At 40.8% G+C, this 21,107-nt stretch overlaps 1 protein-coding gene across 3 annotated transcripts in view; it reads right to left on the bottom strand.

Moving 5' to 3' along the window:
* Positions 1-13,922: 13,922 nt before the first annotated feature.
* Positions 13,923-21,107, bottom strand: part of NPSR1 (neuropeptide S receptor 1) — a 141,051-nt gene continuing 133,866 nt past the window's right edge. Inside the window, exons 7-10 of one of the 3 annotated variants that reach the window (XM_036863888.1) lie at positions 20,679-20,765; positions 15,445-15,625; positions 14,504-14,603; positions 14,317-14,364 (exon numbers count right to left, since the gene is read on the bottom strand). In XM_036863888.1, the coding sequence (XP_036719783.1) occupies positions 14,317-14,364; positions 14,504-14,603; positions 15,445-15,625; positions 20,679-20,765 (416 nt within the window). Of the gene's footprint in view, positions 14,365-14,503; positions 14,604-15,444; positions 15,626-20,678; positions 20,766-21,107 lie in introns of all 3 variants that reach the window. The other 2 variants (XM_036863889.1, XM_036863890.1) reach the window with 2 other exon arrangements.

The raw sequence follows: 21,107 nt of genomic DNA on the forward strand, positions 1-21,107 counted from the left end.
CTTGGCTAGTTTGAACTGTCAGTCAAATTCATCTCATTTGATGGCCTCACTAACTTCTTTATTTTAGGGGCAGAAGATTGAGATAATTCAATATATTATAGCTTCCCATGTTATAAATTTTAAAGATTGGGAATTTTTTTTTTTTTTTTGGCTGCACCGCACGGCACGAGGGATCTTTAGTTCCCCGGCCAGGGATCAAATCAGTGCCTCCTGCAATGGAAGCGCAGAGTATTAACCACTGGACCACCAGGGAAGTCCCAAGATTGGAAACTTTTAATAAAACTGACGGGCTTTCTCCATCTGGGGTAGATGTGCCTCATTAGTTTATTCATTCCACAGATTTCAAAGTGTCTCCTTTTCATATCTGAACTCCCTTATTGGATGTGAGACTATGCACACGCACAAAGTCCAGCACCACGATGTCCTTGAAGAAACCTCCTTTGTTTCCCCATGTGGCCTGGAGAATTCTTCTTGCTGTGATGTCTTCTTCTTTACCCTAAACTCTGAGCCTCATAATAACCTAAAGAATAAAGCAAAGATTCACCTACTTATTCTCCTTTCTTCCCAAAGTGCCGATCTTGCCAAACTCTCTATTATTTATTCACAACTTCTTCCCAAAGCTAGTTGCTCGAGCCACCTGACAGGTAGGTAGGAAGAAGCTCACATGTTCATGGTCTTCTAGGGGATCACTCATCACAGTCTGATAACATTTATGGAAATGAATTGTTCTGGTCAGGCAAGGCACAGTGATGCACTCAAGTTAAGTCAAGGAAAAAAAGGGTTATTATAAGGACAGATGTAGAAGGAACTGAACAACTGTCAGATTCAAGATACCGCCGTGGATGGGTTCCTCCAAACTGTGTCCTCTCTCTCTCTTTCTTTCTCTCAGGCCTCCCTCCCCCCTCCTCTCTTCATTTGCATTTCTCTGTACAACTACCCCATTGTCCTTTCTCTGTCAGTCAACTTCCTCTGCTTACTCATGGGTCCTGCTGTCTTATGGGCTTGAAAGTGTCCATTGTGACCTCTCCCATTTGAATCATATGAAATTTAGGTTTCAGTTCCCACTAAATGACTCAGTCTCTTGTCCATAGTATGCTGACCAGTCTGTGGATGAGCCCCCATGGATTGGGGGTCTACCTTGGTCTAATCCGCTTTGATCAGGAGGTGCTAGGCCACATGGGACCAAACGTTGGCCTGAGTATTAAAGGCTGTGCAGGACAGTGTCCTTCAGAAAAGACTGTGGGTGTGGTAGGCACACTAAAGGGAGCCCAGGCTGGCATTATTCCTGCTATGGTGAGGATCTGAGCTTTTCTGTCTCCATTTCAAGCAAAGGAAGGTGGTCTCCAGGGCAGGTGGACTCTGAGGCAGGGAGTTGCTGAGGCCACAAACTTCCCTCAGAAAAAGCCTGGTGATTTGTAAGTAAATGCCACTATTCTTTAAAAAAAACAATAAAAGAATGTGCTAAGGATCTCCTGTTATGTCTACTGAGAATGACCCTTTGTGGACTCTGAAATTGGGAGCAGGTAGAGAGGCAGGTCAAGAAGGGTTGTTTCTCCTTTAACTTTCACCCAACTTTGTCCAACGAGGACTATTTGGCTGGCTTTCCGTGGGCTAGTCACAAGAGAGAAGCAAATGTAGTTCTCCTCTATTTTATACCTAAGGAAGTTAGGAAGGGGTGTGTCTTGAGAAAGAGCTAACTGAATCTGGATGGGGAGCAAAGGAAAGATTGTTGGAGGTCAAAACAGGAGGTGCACAAAAAGAAAACACTCTTTTGGTGGGGAGATAGATCCTTCCCTGGGAAGGTGTGATCATCTTAGTCTCTGGAAAGAGGACCCCTCAGTCCTACCTGGTGGAGCTTAATCTGATTGGTTTGAATGTGGGAAGATGATACTGAACATGCTCAGCTCAGCTCCACTCTCTTCCTCCTGGGCTTGGGCTGTCCACAGGGTACAGAAGTTTTCTTCTGCTCCTTTGTGTCTCCCCTGCACAGCTAACTCCCTGCTGTAGGAAAACCTATCCTGGGTCAGTGCTTCCGGGAACCTGGTGGGTATATCAGGCAGGGTAACCTAAGTGCTGCAAGAAACAACTTCTGGAAATTGCTTAGCTTCACCCTTTTCTAAGTTCTCAGAGTTCTTTCCATTCAGCTTGCAGATGGAGTTGGGAAGAGCATGAGAAATACTCATGGGAAGTTTTTATGGATCATGCTAAAAGGGAGCACATAAGGGTGTTGTTTTAATTTCCCTTCTGTCATCTTTTGTTTTATTTTATAATCTGTTCAAAGCTCTCATGGGAAGAGAGAGGCTATTTTTGGACCCCTCAATTCCAACATTTGGTGCAGGTCCTTGGAACATTGAGGAATAAAACATAGGCGTTGAATAACAAATTGGGAGGGAATTGGACTCTAATTTTCCTAGAACCTTAAATCACAAGGGGAAGAGAATATGATTTTGGACCTTAAACCCTTTGGACTTTAATATCTTTGGACTTTAACTTAATCATTGACTTTAGTCATTGAAATTTAATTTCTTCCCAGAAAATTCATGGTGAGAAGGGGTTGATACTCAAACTTGGAACATCTTGTAATTGGTATTTTATTGCTGGAGTATATTACCGTCATTTAATTTCTTTGTAGAACATATAATGATCTATATTTAGAGTGACAATATAATTTATCACCCAAACTAGGATAGTTTTGAGAGAGAAAGGAGGCTCTATTAATAATTATGCTGGGACAACAGGCATAAACCTATACTGTTTGGATCGAACTGGGCTGTACAGTCACTCTAGCTATATTGGACAATGTGGAGAGACATCATTAGGAAAGAGAAATGGAATAGGGAATTAATTTCCAGCAATGTAAAGATTTAATTAATGGAGATTTTCTGACTCACGTAGGAACCCTCTGGGGATCAGTTCTAACTTGTCCACCAGTGGTCCCAGGAGGATCCACAAAGGAGCTGTACCAGTCAGGGGCCATCCAAGGGAAAGAGCAGCTACCATCCCTCAGACTGGGGGAACAAAAGGAAAGACATGGAGTTACCCTACGAGTTCAGAGGAGGGCCCCAGGGCAGATGCTGGGATTCTTGGAGCAAGCTCTATGCACCCGAGGAGAAGTGTGGTCTGAATCCTGCTAGTAACTCTGAGGAGATGATGAAGCTGATGATTGGAATACAAGAAAGAAGCCCCTCATACTCCCCAAAGTGTGTTCTTTTTTTACAATATCCTGCCCATCTCCCTTTGGCGGACCCTACCTAACAAGAAACAACTGTCAAAGGAGTTGGGAAATGTGGTTTGCAGAGTCCCTGCCCCAGCTTCAGCATCAAAAGTGGAGTGGAGGGTGGGCTTGGAGCTGAGAAACAGTAGGGACATAAAGGGCCCAGATGCTGTGGATGGTATTGGGGGAGTGTCTGATGAAAGAGGAGTAGAAAGGTCTTGATAGGACTTCTGGTCTCCTCATCTGAGGATCACCACACCCCTGGTTGACCATAGGCTAAATAGTTAAAGCACAAAGGGGTTGAGAACAAACAACTGGGGAAAGTCGATGGTGGGTGATGCTTCTTCATTTCTGATGTTTCCTTTCATGTGGAGATGCCACATTTTCAACTTTTATTTGCTCTTCAATCGCCCAAAGGGGAAGGAATGGCCTAATCTGCGTCAGGAATTTGGAGAGAATAAACTGGGCATGCTCAGCTCAGCCCTCCTCCTCTCTTGGATGCAGGCTGCTTGCAGGATGCTGATGTTCTTCTCTGCCCCTTCTTCTGTAAATCTTACTAGTTCACTAATATTTATTGACACCTACTCTATCCCAGGCACCGTTCTGGTCCTGAGGATATAGCAGTGAACAAAATAGACAAAGATACTTGTCTCATGGGAGATGCAGGCAATAAGCAATAAACATAATCAATAAGTACATTATATAGTGTATTGGGAGGTGATAAATGCTGGTGCAAAGAAAAACACAGAACGGTGTGAGAGATCTGGATTGTGGGGTTGGCAGCTGCAGTGTTAAAGAATGTGGTCTGGGTAGGCTCACCTAGCAAGTGCATTGAGCAAATGAGGAGAGCCATTTGTCTGCCCACACTCAGAACCCTGTAAACACCACAGCTTTTGAGGTGAATACTGGCCAGTCTGTTTCTCAGTCCAAGCACCACTCGTCCCCAGTCCTGGACATGCCCTGAGTATCTTGTTTGAGTAGGACTATGGGCTGTGGCTCCCAGCAGAGACAGGTTTAATCACTAGGTTTACCTGTTGAGGTGTCGTCTTGGAGCAAAGCCTCAATCATAATTGCCTATAATTAGTGCTTTACCCAGCTTTGCAAACAGAGGCATGTGGACCATTAGCCTACCCACCTCACCCTGCCTCAGTTTTGCAGCCAAGACAGCAGTATTAAAGCAATAGCTATTGCTATTGGCAAACAAATGTGCACACTGTTTTTCTTTAAGGCAGCAGTCTTCAAAGTGTGGTCCAGATCCTGGTGGGTGGAGAGTACCTTTCAGGGAGGGTCTGTGAGATCAAAACTATTTTCATAGTAGCACTAGAACGTTTTTTGCCTTTTTCATTTTCATTCTCTCATGTGTACAGTGGAATTTTCCAGAGGTTACATGGCATGGAATAGCACAACAGATTGAGTGCAGAAGCAGATTAAAATACTTCTTTTTTCCCTAACTACATATTTGTGTGAAGCCTGATTTTCTTTATATATTTCTATCAAAACAACATATTGCCACAGATTGAATGCAGATCTGAAAATCCAGCTGTCTTCTATCAAGCCAAACTTAAAGAGATTTGCAAAAAGTTAAAACAAGTCACTCTTCTCGCTAAATTTTTTTTTGAAGGGGGAAATACAGTTACTTTCCATATAGGAGATATTTATGTTAATATGTAATGAGTTTATTATTGTTATTTATAAATGAATTCATAAGTAAATATTAAACATTTCCCCCCTTTAAATTTTAATGCAGTAAATATCTGTGGGTATAATCCACATAAACAAGCATAAAGGGGTCCTGAGATCAAAAAGTTAAGAAAGGCTGCTGTCAAGGGCTTCAATGTGATACCCCATTTGCATGTTGTTACGGCCCCCAAAACATCCCTTCAGAGGCATCCTTCCTTGTTCCCAGACATCACATAAACTTGTGGCCATACTTCCCCACTTGACTTTCTTTTGGGGTATCTACCTGCATGCAGAACTACTTTATACTAAGGTCTGTCTTCTTGGGTTGGGGGGGAACAGCATTTAGTTCAGAGTGGAGGGAAGAAATTAGAGTTGTCCTGGGTTTACCTAACAGATATCTGGAGAGTTGCAAGGTGATCAAGTTGGACTCTTAGAAGAACATTTGTCCTCAGGTTGGACCCAGGGCAACTGGACAGAGGTAAGGAAAGGTGGCCCACACATTTCGTGGCCATGAGGAACTTGGGCTCTAATGACCCGGCATGCTTTTGAGTGCTGGCTCCTCAGTACTGGCCCATTGAAGAGCTGCACCAGAACCCCCTGCACCAGAATCATCTGAGTTGCTTGCTGTACATACGGATTTCCAGGCTCTACCCAGAAACCAGTGAATCAGAATGGGGTTGGGGATCTCAAAATCTGTACTTTTTTTCTAACCCCTTGGGTGATTCTGTGATGCAGCCAGATTTGGGACCATTTGATCAGCCTTCTTAAACCCTGTCAAATCGTTACAGAGATGGATTACATGATTTTGGCCCCAAATATTTCTTCTAGCCCCCTCCTGCAGGCCCAAAGTACCTACTTTTTAGCAATTAGTTCTTTGGGGATAGGTAACACCACCTCAAATGTTCCCTATTTACATGATATCCTATCTGGAGGAATGCTGATTCAGCTGTGATCTGGGAGTAACATAGCAGGTGTATTATCTATCTGCTATACATGAGGGATGAGAAAGGGCAGAAGGGATGGAGACAAGGAAGAGCAGACTCTTTGTAAGTACATGGGAGGCTAGGAGTAAAAACTTCAGGACTCAAGGACCCCTCAATAGGCAACAAGAGAACAGAAGCTAGTTATTGATTTCTGCTGAACTGACACCCAAGGCTCTGCAGAGGAGCCAAGATATATTTCTGCAGATTTTGAAAAATGTTGGCATCAAATATTCCTATTACTGGATGCTAATGATACATGCTGGCTCAGATGCAGAGAAGGAACCCAGAAGGATCTTTCAGCCATCTCATCTGTGCTGTTTCTTGTATGTAACTGAGACCCAATTGATCACCTCTCTGTTTCCAGTCTGGCTCCCTTCTCTGCACAGCTTCCAGAATACTGGTCCTAAAAGGCTTTTTAAAAATACAGTCTTAGAAACTCTTTTTATTGTGCAATGTAACACACACACATTCATAAAAGTGCACAAAACGTAAACATATCGCTTAATGAGTAATTAGAAAGTGAACACCCAGAGCAAGAAGTAGAACCCTGCCAGCCTCTTCTCTGCAGGCTCCCTCCTAAGCACAGCTCTTCCCTCCCCACAAAGGTGCCCCAATCTTGGCTTTTATAAAAAGTAGTTTCCTTGCTTCGCTTTAGAATTTTATCGTCCATGGGTGCGTTCCCAAATACAATAGTGTAATTTGGCTGTTTTTGAATTTTACATAAATGAAATCATATAGTATCTTTTGGTATCTATCTTCTTTACTTTTATATTATGTTTTTAAAGAATGTTTCATGTTGTGGCAGGCAGCTAACGTGGGAGTTTTGGTCATTTTTGCTGCTGCAAAGTAGTCTATTGTATGAAATATACCACAATCTATTTATCTGTTGTACTGGTGGGCATTTGTTTTCCTCCAGTTGGGGTTCTTATAATCAATGCTATTATGAATATTCTTTCACAGATATCAAGGTACACATAATTATACTCTTCTGTAGTATCTGTACTCAGGAGTGGAATTTCAAGGCTACAGGGTACATGCATCCTTAATTTTTATTAGTTAAAGGCTAGAATGGTTGTACTAATTATTTACCCACAAGCACAGAACGAGAATTTCTCATACTTCACATCCTCACCAACACTTGATATTGTCAAAGTTTTTTAATTTTTGTCAATCTGGTGGGTGCATTTAGTATTTCATTGTGGTTTAATTTACTTTTCCCTGACTTTTAATGAGATTTAACACCTTTTCATGTGTTTATTGGCCATTTGGAAAATCTCTTTTCTGAAGTCAAGCCTTGCCCATTTTTCTATCTGCCTTCTATTGTCTTTTCTTAGTGATTTGTATGAGTTTTTATATATTCTAAACACTACATCTTGGTCATTTGCAAATATCATTTCTCATTCTATAGCTTGCCTTTTCACCCTTTTTTTGATGTCTTTTGGTGAACAGAGTTTCTAATTTTAGGTAGTCAAATTTATCAATCTTTTCCTTTTAGAGCAGCAGTTTTTGTGTTTTGTTTAAAGAGCTCTTTCCCTATTCAGAGATCTTAAAAATATTCTTCTACATTGTTTCTTCAAGGTATTTTGTCTCATGCAGTTAGATCCAGAATCCACCTGGAACCACTTTTGCATATAATCCACCAGGCTTTCATTTTCAATTTTTCCCATGTAAATGCACAATTGCCCTCACATCATGTATTGAAAGGAACACCCTTTTCCCATTCCTCTGCAATGCTATCTGTGAAATAAATCAAGTTTTCCTATATTTGATCATCTTTTTCTGGACTCTTTTTTCTGTTGCGTTTGTTAATTTGTCTACTCTGACACAATACCACAACTTTTATTATTATGGCTTTGTGATAAGTTTTGGTATGTGGTCAATCAAACATTCCCATTTTTTTCTTCTTAATCAAGAGTATCTCGGCTAATTTTGGCCCTCTGCTTTTCTATATAAATTTTTAGAAGCACCTTGTACAGTTCTATAAAATTCCTGCTGGAGCTTTGTCATTGTATTAATTTTATGGATTGATTGGAGAAGAATGGATGATTTTATGATATTCAGTCCTCCAAATAATAATCATGATGTATTTATTTCTATATTTAGTTCTTCTTTAATACCTCTTAATAGTATTATGATTTCTCCATAGAGATTTATACACCATTTATGAACTTCATCTTTTAAGGATTGTAAATCATAATTAAAAAAATAAATTTCTATTTGTTGCTGTCGTGTGGAGATGATGTAGGTTTTTGTATATTGATTTTGTATTCTGCAACCTTACTAAACCTCATGATTACTTCTAATAATTTATCTCATTTAGAATTATAATAGAATTAATAATTCTAATAATTGTATATTATTTTTGATATTCCACTATACATTTATATCAATAATACTGATTTTTATTATTCATTACCAGTTCTTACACCTTTCTTCTTCTTTTTTTTTGCTTGCTCCACTGTATTGGCTAGGATCTCAATATGATATTGAATAAAAGTGATGATGCTGGCATTCTTTACTCATTCATTATTTATTTCAAAGGGACCACCTCAAAGTTTTATCATTAGGTTTTTTGGTACATAGCCTTTAGAGTTAGGAATTTCTTTTTATCTCAAGTTTTTGAAAATCTTTTATCATGCCTGAATGCCCAATAATTTTATCAAACATTTTCCTGTATCTATTACACTGATTTTTTTTTAATCTTGTAATCTATCAGTGTAATGAGTTATTTGAGTGATTTTCTAATATGAAGCCAGCTTTGCATTCCTGGAATGAATACAACTTGGTCACATGCTTTAGTCTTTTTATATTTTGCTGGATTTGGTTTGCTAACATTTTATTTGGAACTTTTTATTTTCATGACAGAAGTTCACTTGTAATTTTCCTTTTGGTAATATCGTTGTAGGGTTTTGGCATTAAGTCTTTTTTAGTCTCATAAATATTTTAAAAGTCACTCTTTTTGTAGTCTCCTGAAGACTGTATAAAATTGGAGCTTCTTTGTACTTCATTGGTGTTAGAACTCACCAATGAAGTCATATTCTTTCTTTAGTAGTTATGATACTTACTACTCATATTTTCTGTTTCTTCTTCTGTCATAGTAAGTTGTCCTGTTCATTTATATTTTCAGTTTGTTTTAGTATAAGCTTGATCATAATATCTTTTTATTATCTCTTTATTGACTTTAAGACCTACAGTGATATCCTTAAAATAAATGATACTGCTTATTTGCGCCTTCCCTCTTTTTTCTCCTTTGCCAGTCTCACAAGAGGTTTATAATTTTATTATTTTTTCAAAAAACAGAATTTTATCTTTTGAGCTTTTAAAATTATATGTTTGTTTTCTTTTTTCTTTTTTCTTTTTTTTTTTTTGCCATGCTATGCACAGCTTGCCGGATCTTAGTTCCCAGACCGGGGATTGAACCCGCACCCTTGGCAGTGAAAGCTCAGAGTCCTAACCACTGGACCACCAGGGAATTCCCATATGTTTGTTTTCTATTTCATTAATTTTACTCCTACTCTTATTATTTTCTTCCTTATATTTCCTCTGGGTCTATTTTGGTGAATTTTCCTAAGTTCATAAAATAGATGATTTATTCATTGACTTAAAGGAAAAGAAGAAAAATTCTTCTTTTTAGTGTTTGTCTATATCCTGCACATTTGATATAATTTCATTATCATTCAGTACAATTATTTTCTACTTTCCATGTATTTTCTTCTTTGACCATAAGTTATTAAGAAATATATTTCCTAATTTCCAAACATATGGTAATTTTCTAGTTATACTGTTGCTCTTGAGTTCTAGCATAATTGCATTGTGATCAGAGAAACCAGACTATATGAGCTCAATCTTTTGAAAGCTTTTTATTTTTTAATTAAAAAAAAATTTTTTTTTTGGCTGTGTTGGGTTTTTGTTGCTGCACGTGGGCTTTCTCTACTTGTGGTGAGCGGGGGCTACTCTTCGTTGCGGTGCGTGGGCTTCTCATTGCGATGGCTTCTCCTGTTGTGGCTCGTGGGCTCTAGAGCACAGGCTCACTAGTTGTGGCGCATGGGCTTAGTTGCCCTGCGGCATGTGGGATCTTCCCAGACCAGGGCTTGAACCTGCGTCCCCTACACTGGCAGGCGGATTCTTAACCAGTGTGCCACCAGGGAAGCCTCCTCAATCTTTGAAAGTTTTGAAGCCTGTTTTATGGCCTGGCATATGGTCAGCTTTTATAACTGCTTCACATGTGCTTGAAAAGACTGTTTACTCTGGGGTGGCAGGATAAAGTGACCTACCTGTGTTACTCATGTTGTTCCAGTTGTGCAGATCATTCCTTATTTTTGCCTGCTTCAATTACTGGAATTAAGAGTGATAAAATTCCCCACTACGGCTGTGGATTTGTCTGTTTGTTTTGTAGTTCTGACAACTTTTTGGAATACATACTTTGAGGCCATATTGTAAATGCATAGAAATTTAGAATTATTATATCATCTTACTGAACTAAAACATTTATCACTTGAAATGTCCCTGTTTAACTCTACTAGTGCTTTTTGCCTTAAAGTTTATTTAGTCTTTATTAATATAGTCTCACCAGCTTTCTTTTAGTACTGTTTCCACGGAATGCCTTTGTCAACTCTTTTACTTCCAAACTTTCTGTGTCGTCGTGTTTTAGGCATGTCTTTTGCAAACAATAGTCTGACGATCTTTGATTATTAACTGGAGCATTTAATCTGCTTACATTATTACAGTTACTGATATATTTGGACAAAAAAAATCCACCATTTTCCTATGTGCTTTCTATTTGTCCCAGATGTTCATGTTCCTATATCTCTTGTTTCTTGCCTTCTTTTGGACTGCTAGAGTGATTTTATCATTTGTTTTTCTTCTCTTTTACCTTCGAAGTTATATATTTTACTTCTATTATTTTAGTGATTACAACATGGATTCTTGAAGTTAAAACATGCATTCTTGGTGTATCAATGGCTAATGGTAATCTATATTTTACCCTCATTCCAGATAATTCAAGGATTTTAAGCAATTTAACTATCTTTAGTTTCTTCTAGACTTACACATATACTATTGTTGTGTGTACGAATATGAATACTGAGTCACCTCTTTGGGACTTCTCAGGGGGTCCCTGAGCAGACTGAAAACCATGAGACTACATGACCCAAGCCTCTGTCCACCTTAACATTCTATATGCATGGAATTGCACATTAAAAATGTTAACCAAACCAGCCCTGCTGAGGATAATGCATTCTTAAAATGCAACTGCAGAGAAATGAAGCATGTGTTTTTCAGGTTTCCAAAAGCTAGGAGGTTGGCCCCTAAACAGGACCATCTCCTTTCAATCAAATACAATTGAAAAGCTGCAGAAAACACTGGTAGAGCTGCATATAAAATGAGGTATATTCAGATGATGATAAAAGAACTGTAGTTGCCAGTAGCCCTGTAGTTCACCTAAGATGATTCTAGAAGAGCAGAACTGCTTTATTTCCTGCCAAAAATATTTTTGTTTTCCTGTTTCCCCAGCAGACCCAGGCTTGTGGTCCCTTTTGACACTGTGGATGCAGAAGGAAGAGTCAAAGTCCTTTCTGTATATGGATGTACAGATTTGTCCAAATGAAATGAGGAAGCAAATTCAAGCTGCATGTTTGTTTGGTTGAGAAGGAATACTTTTTTTCTCATCATTAATCACAAATTAAAGCCATTAAAAAGGTATTACCAGTTTCTGGGGGGAAAAAGTGGGAGATGTTGCTTGGCAAAATTAAACTTCCATTAAATTATGCTCAACACAAGCCCTGAAAGTAGAGAAGTTTTTACCATTTATATTTTAGTTCAGTAAAACGGAGACACATTTTCTCTAGCATGGCTAAATATATTAAACACACTTATTCTCGTTATCCTGAATTTTCACCTGTGCCTAAAGCTATGCGATAATGCAACCATAGGTTTCTTTGACATCTTGGTGTGGGAAGTAAGCACCTTTATTTTATATAGCACCCTGCTGGCTTCTCTGCCCCAACTTGGGCATCCAAGGCTACAAACAGTGACATCACAACACTAAGCTGCTCACTTTCTCCAAGAGCTCAAACTGTATTTCCCAATTAGGAAATGATGTTTCTCTCACTTCATGGTGATGGAGGGGGAAGTTACAGCTTCTAAAGAGCAAATAACTCAGCTTTGAGTCATATAGTCATTGGTCCCCTGGGGAAGAAATTCCAGAAGCTCTGACTCTCTGGATGTAATTTAAGTCTTTACAATCTCAGAACCTGTATCTCTAAAGAACCCACAAGACCCTCTGCTCCAGACTTATTTTGTTCCCATCCTACAGATGAGACAGTTGATGCTCAGAGACATTAAATAATTTGTCCAAGGTCATAAGACTATGGAACAATTACCAGTGTTCCTCAATGTTTAAATCATGTTTCCTCAAGCTCAGAAAATACATGAGAATGAAGATTCTAGAATCCACACCAGTATGAAGCAAGTTTCATTTTAATGGCCGCTTACCCTGCAGCAGCCTGTACCATCATCTTACTGATCTCCAGTCTTCACTGGGAATGGGAGACACAGCACCACAACAACTACAAAATCACATTCACAGTTTTTAAGGAGCACAGAGCCCCTCACTCAACTCTCTCCTTAACTTTCAGGGTCTATTGATAGGTGAGGTAGGCTTGTAATGTCTTTTGCAGACCAGAGCTTGACAGAGATTGAAAGCATCTGTCAAAAGAACCCAGGCCTCCCATTTTGCCATTTAGGACAGCGGCCAGATTTTGCTCTGTTAATAGGCTCCCATGCAGGCAGTTATTTTAGCAGTGATTCTGTGGGTCTTCTGTGGCACATCTTGATTTAAAGTGAAATGTCAAAAAGCACTTCTCAACCACTCAAAGGTTCCAGGGTTTCTCACTTTTAACTGATTGGACAGAAAGGAAGGCAGCCTTCAAAACTGTTCTGTAGACATACAACTAGATTATTCAGTCTCTTCAAATTCAGGAAATAATTCGGAGAGATGGTGACTGAGGAATCTGATTTCTGCCTAAGAAATACTTTCCCTAAGGTCAGATGGAATTGGAAAGAGAGTTTATGGGGAAAATGCCACTGTGACCTTAAATGTGAAATCTTTGGGTTGACACCATAATGAGGAATAGAGTGCTATTAAAATATATTGCAGATTTTAATAACCCCACTAGCAGTAGACCAAAAAAAAAAAAAAAAGGCTTAAGCTCAGAATAATTCTAGGAAGGAGGGTTTTGCCAAGGAGATTTTAATGTCAAGAATGTATGTGAGGCTAAAAATAAGGAGCTCACGCGCATCCCAGAGCCGTGGGTGTGGATGTATATATAATCAAATTAAATTATTCCACTTCTACTTATGGAAAAATCTGATGATAAAAGTTGACTAGAAAACATTTAGTCATATTTCACTTGGATTATGCTTATATATACCAAACTCTGGACTTGTCAAAGTAAGCCTCACCAGCGCTTCCCAGCCAAGGTGTTAGATAGACAATGGGTACAACATGCAAAAATGATAAAGATCTTACAGCAACATCATGCCTGGAAAAGCCACAGGAATTCAGCTCCCAACTAAAGAGAGAGAAGTGTCCCTGAGGTATGATGAATAGAGCCCAGAGTGGCCTAAATGTAGAATGCAAAGGGAGGAGCTTTCAGAGAGCCGAAAAGCCATGTGTTGAGACCCAGGTCCCAACTCTCAGAGCCTGGAGGTCAGGAACCCATGACTTTTTGCACTATTTCTTTTCCTACCAGGGAAAGTACCCCTCAATTTCAACCTTGCTCTGGAGGGCCAGCATTTGTGTTCTCTCTACAAATCATTTGTTGATACAATGAGACTGTGAGGTTGGCTGCTGCCAACACATCCATCTGCCAACCAAGGCCATCTGCAGAGGAGATGCAAAACTCCAATGCCTGGAAGTGAATTTGTTGGCATTTCAAGACAAACATCTCTTTGGCTACAACTACTGAAACTTAAATCCAAAAATGGGACGAAAATCTAGGCCCAGGTAAGACTTTTATTTACTTCTTAAACTGTAATTATAAGACACATGTACCATGCTTCTTTAGTTCCCTCTGCTTGCCCAAGCCTAGGCCCTGGGCCAGTGAAGTCTCTGTCCATTGATTCTGGTGCTGACCAGTGGGACGGACAGCTGGGAGTGGTGGGGAAAGAAGGGGCATCTTTCCTGGCTGGTGTGAACAGTATGTGACTTCATATTGGCTAAAACTTGGCAATGCAGGTGACACACACTCATTAGGATGTTTTCCTTGTGCATCCCCCAAGTGATGAAAAGTGCAGGGTGGAGAAGTTGGCTCAGGCTTCGTGCACATGCCCAGGGTGCTGATGGGGACCCAGGAGAGCTGATGGGGCTCAGCCTAGCAATACCACTGCCTCAGGGTCTACATGAATTCTGGCTTGGACAGAATCTGCATCTCATGCCTCTCAGTTCTCTCCCGACATGTCATTCTGGAATCCCGTGATCTTTGCTCCCTAGAGAAAGAACAGAGCAGAGAGGAAAAATAATTTGACCTGATGAAAAGGGAAGTAGGGATGTTAAGAGCTAACAGTTATGGAGAATGTATTAAGAACCAGACATTATGCTAAGCACTTTATATGTAATACCCCTCACCTTCCTTCCCCACCACTCACAGCCCTCCTCCCTACTGGTCAGCGCCAGAGCCCAATGGACGGAGACATCACTGGCCAAGAGGTAGGCACTGCTATTAGCCCTTTTTTACAGGTGAGGAAACAGAGGTTTATGGAAGTTAAATAACTTTTCCTAGGTCACATGTAGCTATGAATCAGCAATGACAACATCAAACCCAAGCCTGAAACCATTCTATGATTCTATCACGGAGACAAGAGGAAAGGGGAGGGGAGGGGAGGGGAGTGCGGCAATGAGCGAGAGGCCAGAGGCAAAGCGGGGCAGGGGATGGTAGCCATTCTAGTACTTATCAATGAATTTTAGGATCATTGAGAAATGCTACCATCCATAATTCTAGAAGGACTTGAAAGATTTTGTCAGTTGATGGAGGAGTGATCCAGTGGAGGGCATGAAACCCAAACCTGAAACCATTCTACGATTCTATATCCTATGGATTTTTCCACCTACTCCCTGTAGCTGTGCAGTAAAACAGCTGAAAAACAGCAGACTGAGTAGATGTGGGAGGGATCTAATTTCAGCTCTGCAACTAATTATTCATATAATCTCAAATGTCATGTAACCTTGTGAGCCTGAATTTATCTGTAAAATGATAATAATGCTTCATGTTCTGCTATCACCAAGGCATTGTATTGCGACAACTCATGTAGAGAAGCTTTGAACTAAAAATTAAAAGGTCTTCTATATGTGACCTGATTAGGATGGCTGCTATAGGAGGTGATGTGATATAGGAGAAAGCATGAGCCATGGATGAGGCTGGATATGAATTTGTCATACTAGCGGAACATTTTTGACCCTCCAGTGTCTCATCTATAATCTGCCAGAGAGCTCTGGCATGAGGAAGACACAGGTTGGAGGTGACTGCAGTGGGCACCCCCATGTCTGACCCAGGCAGGAATGCCCCTTACCCACAAGGGAAGCAGATGGAGCTGCTGAAAACACAGTAGATGAGGGGGTTGATGGCGCTATTCAAGGCCGGCAGGTTCTGAATGATCACAGAGGCATAGAAACGCTCCTTAGTGTTTGGAAGGAGGCTGAAATTGTCCAAGATATCGAAGAGGAAGTACGGACTCCAACAGCAGATGAAGGCTGGGGAGAAAAGAGCCATTAGCACCATAGCAGCGCACAGCCCAGGGGGCCCTCTGTGTTGGCCCTGATTGCAGCTTCAACTAGGAGCTTCCTTAGCACCTGGAATCTCTCAGAAATATTTAGAACAGTTGTGTGTGTGTTAACATTAATGTCATATTTACTTAAACACACATATCTACACATACATACATTACATCCCACAGATGCATTTCTAAAATTGAGTAAATTTGCTGGAGCTTCTCTATTCGTAAAGGGAGACTCTAATTTGACCACTGTAGGGATTACTGAAAGGCTGGGAACTGTTCAGCACGGCCTTAGCCTCTCATTCTACACAGTGTGAAAGAAAACCCAGCAAAGCCCTTTGGAGACTCTATGGGAAAAGACAGAAAAGGGAGCACTTTGCCCAGATAGTAACTCCTGATTTGGGGTAGACGAGGGGAAGGATGGTACCTAATGTTTCAAAACACAGCCTGGCTAAGTCACAAGATTCTCAATTTTCTTTTCCATTTCTAAGTCAACCACTCCAGAAAACACCGACCCTATACCTCTTACAAATCAGGTGGTGTGGGTAAGACTCTGTCTGATTTCTGTTTGGATCCAAATCCTCAGAGGAAGGGGGTGAGAAATGGAGATCCAGAGTGTGATGGCCAGTTTTATGTGTCACTTTGACTGGGTCATGGGGTGCCCAGATATTTGGTTAAACGTTATGTCTGGTTGTTTCTGTGAGACTGTTTCTGGATGAGATTAACATTTGAATTTGTAGACTAAGAAAAGCAGATTGTCTTCTCCACTATGAGTGGGCATTATTCTATCCACTGGAGTCTTGAATACAATGAAAAGGCTGAGTGGGACTTCCCTGGTGGCTAGTGGTTAAGAATCCACCTGCCAATGCAGGGGACATGAGTTTGAGCCCTGGTCCAGGAAGATCCCCCATGCCACGGACAACTAAGCCTGCGTGCTGCAACTACTGAGCCTGCGCTCTAGAGCCCACAAGACACAACTACTGAGCCCACATGCCACAACTACTGAAGCCCACACACCTAGAGCCCATGCTCCACAGCAAGAGAAGCCACTGCAATGAGAAATCTGCACACCGCAATGAAGAGTAGCCCCCGCTCGCTGCAACTAGAGAAAGCCCGTGCTCAGCAATGGAGACCCAACGCAGCCAAAAATAAATAAATAAATTAAAAAAAAAAAAATCTTCCTAACACTGGTTAGGGGAAAAAAATTAAATAAATAACTAAGGCTGAGTGAGAGGCGAGTCACTCTGTCTGCTTGACTGTCTTCTAGCTAAGACTTTGATCTTCTTTTGCCTTCTCACTTTGACTCAGACTGAAACTTATACCTTTAGCTCTCCTGGGTCTATAGATCTGGGGACTTCTCAGCTCCACAATCATGTGAGCCAATTGCTTATAATAATCTCTTTACATATATATCTATCTTTTATTTCTCTGGAGAACCCAGATTATTACCACACAGATAAACCTTCTTGAGGTTGACTGGACACACACATGTGCTCTCCTACTTTCTTGCAACATCCTCTCCACCCTTTTTCTCCCCCTTTCTCACGCATAGGATTTTTTCTGCAGAGAAGTCAGGCTTCCTTTACCATCTGGCTGCAGGAACCAACTTTCCTCCGTAACGCTTTGACTGACACATTTTTTACCCCAGACCTTGGCAATCTATTAAAACGGAGCAATTCAAAACACAAAGACCACTAAACATTCTGGGCTAAGGTAGTGAAGCCTGGCATTGGCCCAGAATAGTGGTTCAGGGGCATGGAGGGGCAAAGCTTCCATTTGGGGGAATTTTTTAAATGCGTGTTTATGTATTTGTGTGTGTTAGGGGAGGGTTCCGGTTTACCTAGGGATACCGGTCCTCCTGCACGATGTGGGCAGTCCCACCCATGTCCCATACATCCTTCAAATGTTATGTAGCAGAGAACCCTGTTTATAATGACCCCAATCTAGAAACCTAACTCTGTTTTATATATGAACACAATATTTTAATTAAATACTGAGTCTTCCAGAAGTGTAATTCCCTTGCAAATAGAGGAAAGATTACTTTGTTTAATTTGGAACTTTAGCAGAATTTGCTCACCTGTTGGGAAAATAAAGTCACTGGCAGCAATACTGCTTTATTTTTCACGTCTCCATGAAAACACACCTGCATTGGTTTTCATTTGGAGCTATTACTACTTCACTGGGCTGTGCCCAAGTATTTCTATATTGAAATTTGTGTTATTTTATTATAAATTATTTTCTTTCTAGTCCTCCTTTATATTACTGTATATTGATCCTTTAAGAATTACGTTAACTAGATAGTTTTATGTATACATTTCATTTCATGGTGGTAAAGGGGCATTACAGAATATTTGTTATAGGAAGGAGCGTTTTGGTCTGACTGGGCTGTTGACACTGGCTGACCTCCTTGTGGGCATCGCTGCTCTCTGACTAAAGGGAGCCCAGTGCCCGGGAATATAGTCCCTGATTACGAAAGGCTATATTGGCTCTGAAACACATGATAAGTTTCCTAACTCAACATCCAGGGAATGTGTATCTGTGCTTCTGTTTATCTGGGAAGGCAAGATAATCTTTGATCTACTTCAGAAGCTTCTGGGAAGGGATTTTGAGCCCTGGTGGGTGGTATATGCTCTATTCCCAGGTCTGCCTGCAGTGTTGTTTCGTGACTATGTTCTGCTCTCTGCGTCACACTGTTTGTGGTCTATTTGGCATTTTGCAGTTGCATTTTAGAAAGGTGAGATGGACGGTTCTGGTGATTTGATACACTAGAAGAGCTAACATGAGAGCTATGCTCCCAGAGCTCCCAAGAGCTGCAAGAAGGGTAGGGAAGGGTAGTATTTGAGCTAAATAAAAAGGAAATGGTACAAATCCCTTTCCTTCTTGCATAACCTCATTCATTCATTCAACTAATATTAATTAAGCACCTAGTGTGCGTGGACCCCCTAAGGCCTTGGTGATAATAATGTAAGGAACACAAAAGCAAAGTCATTGCTCTCATGGATTTCTTATGCCAGCAGGAGAGACAGACAATAAGCAGATCAATATATATCCTATACTGTCAGGTAGAAGTAGAAATATGAAGAAAAATAAGGTAGGGTAAAGATTACAGGAGAGCTATTTAAGACTTACAAAGGAGGTCTTTCTGAAGAGGTGGTATTGTTGGAAAACAAGATGATGTGAGGGATAAGCCATGCCACCATCTGAAGGCAGAACATTTCAGGTGGGGGAAACAGTGCAAGGTATGAACAAGTTGACATTTTGAAGAAATAGCAAGAAAACCAGTGTGACTGTTATAGAATAGGAAAGGAGGAGAGCAGGGGAATGGGGCTGGAGTCTTGGCTGGGGGATAGATCACACAGGCCATATAAGACATGGGAAAAAGTAGGACTTTATTCCAATGTAATGGGAAGCTATATGTGGGTTTGCAGGGTAGTGATAGTGTCTGATTTACATTTTTAAAAAGATCACATTGGCTGCTTTGCAGGGAAGGAATAAGAGAAGATCAGTTGCAGGTTCCAGGGAGAAGTTGGTGGGATCTTAGACCAAGGAAATAATTGTATAGATGCTGAGAAATTGTTGGATTCGAGATCTCTTTTGTAGGTAAAACCTCTAGGCCTTACTGATGGACTAGATATGTGAGGTGGGAGAGAAATAGAATCATGACAGACGGATGATTCTTAGATTTTTGGTGTGGACACTGGGTGAAAGATGCTGTCATTTACTGAACTGGGGACAACAGGAGGAAGAGTTATCTTGCAGGAGGTAGGAGAGCATGCTGAGACTTCTGGGTTTTCATGTCGAGTATGATAAGCTTATTAGAAATTATACACAGAGATTTCAAGTAGAAATCATAGATCTAATTTCCAAGCAAAGGAAGAGTTCCAAAGAAGGATGAATCAAATGTTGCTTAGAAGTCAAGTAAGGTAAAGATCGAGAATTGATATTTGGCATTTTGTTGGTTGTGGTGACCTTGATAAGGATGCCTTTACTAGAGTAATAGGAAAGAAAGCTAAGAGAAATAGACTCCAGAGAATGAGAGGTGAAAAGTGGTGGAGTTCTGCTAGAAAAGAGAGTGTTAAAGAGGGTCTGTTATGGGAGAGTTTATCGAGGGAGCTATTACAGTATGCTTGTGTGCATACAATCCAGGCAAGGGGCACATCTGTGGGGGAGAGGAGATGACTGGAGAAGCAAATCTTGAGTTGGCAGGAAGGAATGGGATACAGGGCTCAAGTGAGCATTTTGGATTTAGAAAGAAGCAGAGACAGTTTATCCATAGTATAGGAGAAAAGACAGATAGAGATGCAGGTAGGTCCATGGATGTGAAGGCAGGAGAATGAGGAAGTTCTATTCTGATAGAGTATTTTCTAAGTGAAATAAGAATCAGGATCATTAACTGAGAGGGTAGAAGGGAGAGAAAATTTTGAAGGTTTGAGAATAACAAAGAACGTACAGCAATCTGACATATATTAGGTACTCTAGAAATACCTTTTTTTTTTTTTTTCCTGAGATGAGGTGACTTTATGGGTGTTAAGAGTAGAGAGAAAGGAAAAGGAAAGGGAAGACGACAGTAGGGTGGAGAGAAGATAAGGCATCCATTAGGGAAGGATTTATAGTGACCTTGACATTAAATATCCAGAAGAAATGGAATGCCACTTTTGTCTTCCTCTGGCTGATGGACTTCAGCCCTGGGGAGAGTGTGCCTTCAGGAAAGCAACTGGGTCAACTGGATGATGGTGAGCATCAGCTTCAGCCAGTTATGTCCTAATTAGATTTTCTCCACATTATCCACCCCAGGGCTGTGGTGGACAACAATATTCATAAAGAGAGTGATTAGAAACCAAATGTCAGCCCTTGAAGGAGGCATAGATGGACTGATTAGCTCCACATATTCTTATCTAATCAGACAAAGGTAGAAGTGCCTGTAGACAAATTTTTTAATTGTATGGGCTCTCTACCTACCAGGTTCTAGGTACAAATTTGCTTTTGGAATGTCCACACAGTTCTGCAACAAAAGGAGGGACGTTGCTTACCAAGAATGATGACAATGCTATACTTGATGGCCTTGATTTTTGCCTTTGAGATGAGGCCTCGGTTGGAAATGGTGCACCACTTTCCATCTGCAGGCACAAAAGGAGAATGGTAAAATAAATGCTGCTTCTGCCAATAGGAGCATCATAGGTTAGACCCACAGTTGTCATGGGACCACTTCCATCTTCCTCACCTATGCCCAGGAAGACCCCCCCTTGGACATTTTCCTAAAGATGGCTCTGGTCTGGATGCTGGAAACTGCTCAGTTTGCAGCTTAATATAAAATGCAAATGCATTGGGACATCCAGACTCTCTCAAGAGGCTTGGCTGGATGCCCTGAATCAACTGAAGCTGGAATTAGCCATGTGACCACAGGGGGCGATGCTGAGACACCCGTCTTGTCCCTTCAGCAACCTAGGGCAAAGCGGTTT

Source organism: Balaenoptera musculus, chromosome 9 (genome assembly GCF_009873245.2).
Source record: "Balaenoptera musculus isolate JJ_BM4_2016_0621 chromosome 9, mBalMus1.pri.v3, whole genome shotgun sequence".
NCBI lineage: Eukaryota > Metazoa > Chordata > Mammalia > Artiodactyla > Balaenopteridae > Balaenoptera > Balaenoptera musculus.